The sequence below is a fragment of the Electrona antarctica genome (assembly GCF_951216825.1).
Source record: "Electrona antarctica genome assembly, chromosome: 13".
In the NCBI taxonomy this organism is placed as follows: Eukaryota; Metazoa; Chordata; class Actinopteri; order Myctophiformes; family Myctophidae; genus Electrona; species Electrona antarctica.
The window spans coordinates 34,765,783-34,775,782 of NC_136794.1; the positions used below are offsets into that span (position 1 = coordinate 34,765,783).

General features: G+C 43.0%; 1 protein-coding gene across 1 annotated transcript in view; it reads left to right on the plus strand.

Moving 5' to 3' along the window:
- LOC306934939 (ephrin type-A receptor 6-like) overlaps positions 1 to 10,000 on the plus strand; it is a gene marked incomplete at its 5' end in the record, with an annotated part of 395,442 nt that overhangs the window by 377,338 nt on the left and 8,104 nt on the right. Inside the window, one exon of the mRNA XM_079517761.1 lies at positions 378 to 527. Coding sequence (XP_079373887.1) covers positions 378 to 527 — 150 coding nt within the window. The remainder of the gene's footprint in view (positions 1 to 377; positions 528 to 10,000) is intronic.

A 10,000-nucleotide genomic window follows, 5' to 3' on the forward strand; every position in this document is an offset into this window, starting at 1 on the left:
GTCTGGAATGTCATTAATTTATGTTTCATGAGGTGGAAATGTATTCATGCTGCAAAACGCTCACAAGGTGTTGTTTAATTTAATTCACAAGTAAATAATGTGCATGTAAATGTAGTGCATTATGTAAGCCTCTTGGCATCCTTATTTTGGGCATGCCATTCTGAAAGAACATCAAACATTATTTTTAATGTAAGGAATTTCTAAAATAAAAGAGAATGAATATAGCCGATCCACAAAATAAGTGTATGTGTGTGTGTGTGTGTGTGTGTGTGTGTGTGTGTGTGTGTGTGTGTGTGTGTGTGTGTGTGTGTGTGTGTGTGTGTGTGTGTGTGCATGTGTGCGTGTGTGCGTGCGTGCGTGCATGCGTGCGTGCACAGGGGGGTAAGATCCCCATCAGGTGGACGGCGCCGGAGGCCATCGCGTACAGGAAGTTCTCATCGGCCAGCGACGGGTGGAGCTACGGCATCGTCATGTGGGAAGTGATGTCGTACGGCGAGAGGCCGTACTGGGAGATGTCCAATCAGGACGTGAGTATTCCTACCGCACGCACTCAGATCAGTTATGGAGCCCACCAGAGACAGCACAGCAGTAAAAAGTTACAGATACGTATAAAAGCGCATAAAAGTGCAGTATCACAATAAAGACACCATCAATTATCGATTTACTCATTTCCTGGCAAGAATATCTAACCAAAATAACCCAGACTGCCGTTATTGCCGTCCATGAATTTTTACTCCGCACACCGGATGGTTGGTAACGAGCGAGCCGTTTGTTGTGTGTCCGTGAACAAAATCAGTTTGAAAAGACGTCCATGTAATCCATAGTTAGAGCCCATTCAAGATCGTATGGTGTCTCAGTGCAAAATTAGAATGATACAAGGAACAGAGCTACGAGGCAGAGAAAAAAAGGTCTCTACCAGGAAGTGAAACGGAGGCGGAGTTTTACGACCACGTAATAACAACGTTGGTTGTTAATGGCATGGACATAAAAAGGCAGACGCCTCCTTCGGCTCTGAGGCGTATGTCTCTCTTGAAGGCAACATGGAGGCAAGCTTTCCCGAGATTCCTTGCGAAGCATAGCGTGCGTAACGGAAGGGGACGTTCGTTAGGCCAATCAGATGCAATGTTTTCATTTGATAAGTCCCGGAAAAGACGCGCTGTGATTGGCCAGTAGTCACTTGAGTGGCAGGGAGAGACATGGAGGAGTCGCACGAGTGACGTCACTTGGGCAGCGACGCAGCATGCCTTCAGCGCTTCCGCTTAACTTCCTGCTTTCAACGGAGACACGTCGCTCCAATGAACTGCAGCGGCCAATGAGGCATCTATATATTTTTTTATATCTATGGTTAATGCTACCCCAACTTTTCTATGGCAATAGTTACACCAGGAGCTCCCCACCCAGGGCCACAAACACTGTGCAGGGGTCTGCCATGGCAATAGTCATCTGTGGTCCCTATGTCAGGTTAGCCCCCACACATAAAAAACGCTAAACAAAGCATATTTCTTAACCCTAGAACACTAAACATATTTTTTGTTACACCATCACTAAACACGGGTATATTTTACCCAATATAAAATATTCTATAAAAAAATATTTCTCATCAAGATATATTGCAGTACAGCAATACATGGGAACTTGAGGTACTCATCTTTAACACCTTAGAAGCCCGGAACTATTTAATCCATTTCATCCAGGGTGCCCATCATTTGTAGCGCACGGACCACTTTTACCGGCGCACCGGAAGCTGGTGTGCATGTCTGTGTAGCAGCTAACAATAGCCACACCACTCTAGAGTCTATCGACAACAACGGAGGTAATAATAAATCTATCGCGACTCAGACCGCTGAGCGCCGTCTAACACAGGATCTTTTTTCAGAATTAGACGGGATGATTTAGATCGGGAGTTATGATCGTTTTAAGATTTTCGTTTTCGTCAGCTAAACAGGCAGGGGAGATTTTCGATGACATCGGATCGGGCAACAAGCGCTCCAAGGCTCTAGAGCGATGCGAGCGGTTTTGTTTTCATTAATCTCCGTCTTGTTTATCAATCTCCGTGTTGGGCACTTGACCGTGACCTTGAACTTGGAAGGAGAACTCCGACTTGGACATTCAAGGTGTTAATATGACTTTTCACAAAAAAAACATGGGGGGGCAAAATCGGTTAAACCGTGCATATAAGACATGTGAGAATGGTCCATTGATTAAAAAAAAAAAAAAAAAAAAGTCCATTGTGGGTGTATTGGATTTTTCTCTATCACACTATCACTAAACACGGATGAAATTCACCCGAACACCTGCCTGTATAGTAGGATATATATAGTAGGAAACATAGATATTAAAAAATAGATGCCTCATTGGCTGCTGCAGTTCGTTGGAGCCACATGTGTGTTGACAGGAGGGCGGAAGAATTCACACTGGTACGCCGGAAGAGTGGACGGCACACTACGTCACGCTGCCACTCAAGTGACTACTGGCCAATCACAGCGCATCTTTTCCGGGACTTATCAGACCTGAACATGCGCTCTGCGACGCACGCTCATGCTTCCGCGGGGCTTCGCAAGGAATCTCGGGATTTTTTTGCCCTCCCTTGAGCACATACTACGCTCCAGAGCTGTGCATACCTTTATATGTCTATAAAGACCAGGGATGTGGGCAGGGAAACAAACCTACCTTCTATGATGTCACTGAGCATCATGAAGGTACTGAAAGACCCACCCACCTCAGACATCAGCAACATTATGAAAATTTCAAAAATATAATCTCGTCCGGGTGAAAATCACCCATGTTTAGTGTTCTAGGGTTCTAGGGTCATAAAATCATATAATTAAATATTCAAAACAAATCACAGAATCAACGGTTCTATATGGTCATGAATCACTAGGATCCTGAATGGCTTGATTATATGCTTAAAACAATTGATGTTTGTTTGTGTAAATCTCTATATGGGAAAAAAATTATGGCAGATTTTTCAGTGGTGCCAGAATACCACGCCCACTGCTAAGCCCTATAGGACTGGATCTTAGCAGCATGAACATCCAGTGTGGTTAAACAACATGCAGCGGAGACGTGAGGAGACATTTCTAAACTGATCCTCGCACATCATCATACTCAAGGGGGCAGCGTGGCGGCCTTAATGGTGCATGTAATAATAGCCATAAATCCTGCTCCACAAATTAGAGCCGAGGCTCGTTCGTCTGGCTCACACTGACGTTTATGCAGCGATACGTTTCCTCGTCCCGACAGCCCAGAGGGGAATTACACGTTTTACATTAACCATGCTTTATGAGAACCAAGTGATGATCGTACTGTAGCGCTTTCCTAAGTAATGGCGTAAATAAACAGCGTTTTTTATGATTATGACATTGTCATAATCCGCGGTCAGGCGGAAACCTTGTATCCCTGAAAACCTGTGTCCCGATGGATCCAACATAGCCATTGTTTAGTCACACAAGTATATTTTTATTTATTTTGTATTGCTTTTTTTCTCCCCAATTTAGTCGTCATGGCAAAGGATTCCTCCCCACACACAGTGACATTTGTGAGTTGGCACAGCTATTGTTGCATCCTGCAACAATAGAATAGCTGTGGTGGTTGGCAGGCACTTTACCAGAGTGCAAGTTCTGGTTAATACTTTTCCTTGAACTTTTATTAAAAATAAATAAATACATACATAACCGACTCAACCTTTAACCCGGAGTCCCTATTTTGTGCATGCCATTGTAGTTTTAAACAAAAGTTTAATAAATTGCGAAAATAGCAGATCTACAAGCATGTCGAATCACACATAGCGCCTTTATCCAAGGTTCTTTACAATGTGCATTACATAATAATAATAGATGTGATTTATATAGTGCTTTTCAAGGTACTCAAAGTGGCTTTACAGGACAAATCGAACCGTGAACCTTCCGATTCCCAAGCGTCCGCTCTACTAGGGGTGGGACGATATGGGTTCCTCACGATACGATATATATCGCCATATTAGGCCCTCGATAACGATAATATCACGATATTCGATATATTGCGATATATTGTATGAAATTGCGATATATCACGATATCTGCAACTACAAAATACTTGGAACTGAAAAAATGCAGAATTTTGTATTCCCACAAAGCTGTTTGGAGACTTTGGACAAATCACCATCCAGTAATTCAGTACTTCTGGTTGCTGTGGAATCTGAGTGGGATTTGCTTTATTTTAGCTGTCATTTCCTCCTTTTCTAAACATGTTGTTCATCACTTCATTATGAACAACATTTCAAATTTCTTTTTTTTCTCCCCCCGATATCGATATTTTACTAATCAATATTGATTATTTATCGCGGGAGGACGTATCGATATATATCGCCATATCGATATTTCAGCACACCCCTACGCTCTACCACTTGAGCCACTGCCGCCCCCAAACTTCTAGAATAAGGCATAACAAATGTGAACTATGGATATAACAGATTTCTGCCTGACGGCACGATGGTGCGTAGAAGCACAAAAACACGGCACTTTGCCCTGTGAATGAACTACTATGGAATGAACTTCCCATTGCAATCAGAACTGCAGACTCACTCCCAATCTTCCGCTGTAGTCTGAAAACCCACCTCTTCAGACTCCACCTTAGCCCGCAGAACTTGCTGAGTTGCCGTAGCACTTGTCTTGCACTAGCCTCGATGACCTTACAGCCGTGTATAAAGGCTAAATTATGTCATTTTAGATAGCATATTATGTAGTATTTATGACAGCACTCTATAGTGTGTATAGTTATAGTGTCATTGTACAGATATTCCACTGTTAGACGGATGTTAGGTTCTTAGCTTGCATTATGATCCTTGATGACTATTTCTATGTATTTGATGTATTACCATTTGTTGTTCTTGCTTACTGTAAGTCGCTCTGTATTAACACTATAGTGTCTGCTAAATGCCTAAATTGTCAATTGTAAGAAGAAGGGGCATGCTGCTGGGGCACAGAATTGGCTTTTTGAATGGTTCAATTGTGCTCGGTGGTGGACGGTGAAATGGAGACCGAGAAAATGAGAGATGTGCGGAGAATGACTGAAAAGGAAGAAAGCCAGGGGTTGAGGTGAGGAGAGAGATAAAAGCATGAGAGAGAGAGAGAGAGAGAGAGAGAGAGAGAGAGAGAGACTCAGAGGTTGGCTGAGCAGACAGAGGTTGGCTGATCGCAGGTCTGCGGTCAGGGGATTGGAACGATGGCTGGAAGGAAGACATTCATCCCTCTCCTCACTGAGTGTGAAAACCCCTCCTTAATCCCCTCATCCCTCTCACACATGCACACACACACGCACACAAACACACAGTCGCACACACAAGGTCTCAGGGTTTTGGCGGGGGGATTTTGTGCTTTTTGGGAATTGCTTAGAAGTGCTTTTCTATATGCCGTAAGCTGCATAGGCCAAGCCACAGTGTGCTGCCTCCACAACTCTCACACACGCACGCACTCACTCGCGCACGCACGCACGTTTGTATTACTATTCTTGTGAGCTTATGATGAATTGAACATGGTGGACCCTATTGTAAACAAGTCTAATGCTTCATTGTGTCATCCACAGTTAACAGTCTTGTATTGAGTTGCGCTTGAAATGTACTGTAATTCTCCAAAACTGTTAATAAACTCTTCAATCAATCATTCAAACATAGCATAACATTTCAGGGTGACGATTTTACAAATGCCTTTTTTTTAAACTTCTTATTAGAACCTAAACCTATGAAGCTGAAAATAGATGATCTTCAAGCTCCCAACAAGTCACATCCCCATGTGCTCCTCTGAGCTTGTAGATCCGCTAATTTGGGTGCACAACCATGTTTTAGAACTAAGTAACTATGAGGCATAACTCCTACCCTAACAACTACAAATAAAGGTAAGAAAGCCTTCTATCATGGAATTCTCCTTTAAGTTATATAGCATGGATTCAGGTATAGACATTATGATGTAGCAGGACATTCTTTAATTTAAAGGAAAACATCTCTCAAGAACAGCTTCCGAAACAAACAGCAGAGGGTGCTGTTTTTTTCCTTTTTCTTTTTTTCTGATGGGTTCCCAGAGTGCTCCTACCCTTACCGCTAAAGGCCTAATCCTAAACCCAACCCCAACTGTAGGCTACTATAAAACAACCGTTTCTCTTGTGAGGGCCAGGATAATGGTCCTTTCAACGTCTATTTATAAAGTCTACTAGGGGACAGTAGGCCCTCACAAGCATAGTAATACAAGCACACATACAGTACACGCACGCACGCACACACGCACGCACGCACGCACGCACGCACGCACGCACGCACGCACGCACGCACGCACGCACGCACGCACACACACACACACACACACACACACACACACACACACACACACACACACACACACACACACACACACACACACACACACACACACACACACACACACACACACCCCTCCAGTCATTGGCTTTGAGCTTATAGCATGGATTAATGTACACATTATCCTGTTTGTTGTGCACTTAAGTTATATAGCATGGATTCAGGTAAAAACACTATGATGCAGCAGGACATTCTTTAAAGTAAAACAAAGCGAGAACCAGATGTGGAACGTTACGGAGATGCGAAGGTTCCATGCACGACTGACTCCCTCCTCCTCCGAGGACAAACAAACGTTTATCCTTGCAGGAAATGTGTGAAATGTGGAGGCTTAGTGGGTCTTAGGGGGGTTTCAGACACGAAGGCTGCTCATGCCAGGACAGCAGGAGAACTTAAACCCACCTCACATCAGGAATACATGCTGGGGATGAAAAGGTGGCAGAGCTGTAAGGGGACCGAACCAGGGGCGTATTTACAATAGAGGCAGCTGCCTCCCTAACTGCATTTGAAAAACAGACTGAGATAAAAAATAAAATCACTGCATGATTGAACCCTACAAACCCTCCCTACAAACCCTCTCGCGCACTCAGATCAGCCAACGCAGGAAAGCTGGAAGTACCCTCACTAAAAACGCTGGGACAACGCTCCACACGTCCCAAACTCTTCTCCCTTCTGGCCCCAAAACTGTGGAATGCACTTCCCGTTGCAATCAGAACTGCAGCATCACTCCCAATCTTCCGCCGTAGTCTGAAAACCCACCTTTTCAGACTACATCATGGCCCATAGCACTTACCCTACCCCCTTAGATAGCACTTTTTAGACTTAGATAGCATTTGAAACAGACTTATAGCATGTCATGTAGACAGCACAATGATTGCATATAGTCATAGCACTTCATAGTACATATGTATAGCATAGCATAGTATATATGTATAGTTTATATGTATAGTGTCATTATATAGATATGTTCTAGTTACGTTCTTAGCTTACGCATGTTTCATGATAAATGCATTTTATATAATTATGTGATGTATTCCCATGCTTTTTTGTTCTTGCCTAATGTAAATCGCTCTGGATTAAGAGCGTCTGCTAAATGCCTAAATTGTAAATTGTATAGAGGAAAAACACCAAACCGGAGAACTAGTGGGCTGCGTGACCTCATCCATATGGAATGCAAATGCGTGCCTCTTGTCTCATGGGGTGCTAGTGGGGGTCTGAGTGGACTATCACCTGTACTTGTCTGGCAGGAACAATCTCTTTGAAAACCTGTTTAGTGTTGAATGTGTGCAGCCACAAAATGCAATTTGAAAAGTGGGATGCAAATTAAGTTAGTATACAGCCCGACAACACTTTGTTCCCACTCAATTTAAGCAAAGTGTCATTACTTCCAATGTAATGTTGAAATGAGTCACTCATTTGTGCAGGACGCCATGTTTCGCCGTATATAATGCTGCATAGGCCTACTGTGCTATTTTTTAGAATAAAACATGTTCTGCATATTCTCTTCATTAACATTTTTCAGTTTTGAAGTGTTGTTGGGTTTTTTGTCCACCCCACAGGGGGTTGGTCCGTGGACTGACATTTTTGTCTCCCTAAAATGTAATCCAATGACACAACCCACAAGTCTGTATGACAAACCGTTGAAAGGTTATAGGAACTATCAAATATTGACCAATCAGAAGAGGGAGTGGGTCTAAGTTACACCAATGAAGGTCAAGGACTCTGAATCAAGTCCAATGACACCTCCCACAAGTCTGTATGACAAACCGTTGAGTTATCAGAACAAATAGCAACTATGAAATGTTGACCAATCAGAAGAGGGGGCAGGGCTAAGTTCACCAATGAAGGACAAGGACTCTGAACCAAGTCCAATGACACCACCCCCAAGTCAATCAGTTCAATAGGCCTACTTACATAAAAAAACTGCTATTTTCACTTCCTGTTTGGCATTGAAGTTTGACGCTTTGCCACGGTCACGCCATTTTACGAAAACTCACACTTTCGATACATTTTCATTTAAGGTCGTTAAAGGGTGAGACCACTTTTTTAGAGGTTTGGGTTGTTTTCTTACCTTATTATGAGCAAACTTTTCCATCCCATGAGTTATTTCGCTCCGTTGTGTTGTTTATTAGCAATTTAAGAAATAAAAATAGTCGCTCATTGACTTCCATTGTAACGGGGAAACAGCTCTCAAAGTCACTCATTGGCACATGAACCAACGCAACAAAAGCTGATTCTGACAGTTTATGACATCAGGAAAACTCATGCGGTTTTATTTTTAATAAAAAATGTCAACTTTGTCTTGTTTTGACTAATTTGTGTAGAAAGAAGATCTGGTAGGTATGCCTACGACGACCGAATCACTGCTGTAAAAAACGATCTGATTGGACCAAAACTGTACACCACTTCCTTATTGGAAACGACGGGGATGTAAACAAAAGGATTTGATCTCATCCGCTTGTCACTAAAAACATACACAATGGACGTGTTTGAGGGAGACACTTTAGAAGACACTTTAGAAGAAGTGTGTAAAGTGTCTGTGTCTGGGACTGCTGATATGCGAGGCTGCAGCTGGGTGAATCTCAAACAGCGTGGAGACTTCTGTTTACAAACGAAACCTCGCAAGACGTCACCGCGAGAGTTGGGAACGCCGTAGTACTGCTCCAGTCTATCTCCAACTAAAATAGTAACTTTATAAATCTATCTTAAAAGACGAAAAGAAAACCACATGAGTTTTCCTGATGTCATAAACTGTCAGAATCAGCTTTTGTTGCGTTGGTTCATGTGTCAATGAGTGACTTTGAGAGCTGTTTCCCCGTTACAATGGAAGTCAATGAGCGACTATTTTTATTTTTTAAATTGCTAATAAACAACACAACGGAGCGAAGTAACTCATGGAATGGAATAGTTTGCCCATAATAAGGTAAGAAAACAACCCAAACCTCTAAAAAGTGGTCTTACCCTTTAAAACAGTTTGCTTGCCGCTAATTGTTTGATCCAGTGTTCCGCCGCTGCATGATACGCTATTCCTGCTATTTGTTTGGACTACAACTTGCTCTGCACTGTGGTTTCGTTTCGCATTGTCATGGCCACTGGCTCGTCTCATCATGACAAACCATCGAACCATTTTTTACCGGATTTTCGTGGTTGAAAGCTGCAAATACTTCAGCGTATGCTCCAAAGGTAATAAAACAATGTCGACAGCGTTGGATATTTGATTAAAATGAGGGGAACGCGGGGTATGGCGTCAAAGTGTTAAGTTATTTTGTGGACGCTGAGCGAGTTTGATTTGGAATTGACCATCCTGATACGAGGAGTTTGTTAAAGTGTGACGCGTGGAAATGGCATAAATTGCAGCAAAATGCCACAATAAATTCAAAATGGCTGACTTCCTGTTTGGTGTAGGTCATGGTGCAAAGAGACTTTTTGTAAGTCGGGACATGATACAGGTGTGTGTACCAATTTGCATACATGTGGCCTGGGCCATGGCTCAGTGGTCCAGGCACCTTGGCTGATAATCCAGTCTGGCAGTGTGCCGCAGGTTCGACTCCCGATCCCGACGGCCTTTACTGCATGTCTTCCCCCCCATCTCTCTCCACATTTCCTGTCAGCCTACTGTCTGTCCCTCCATAAAATATATAAAATAAAGGCAAAAGC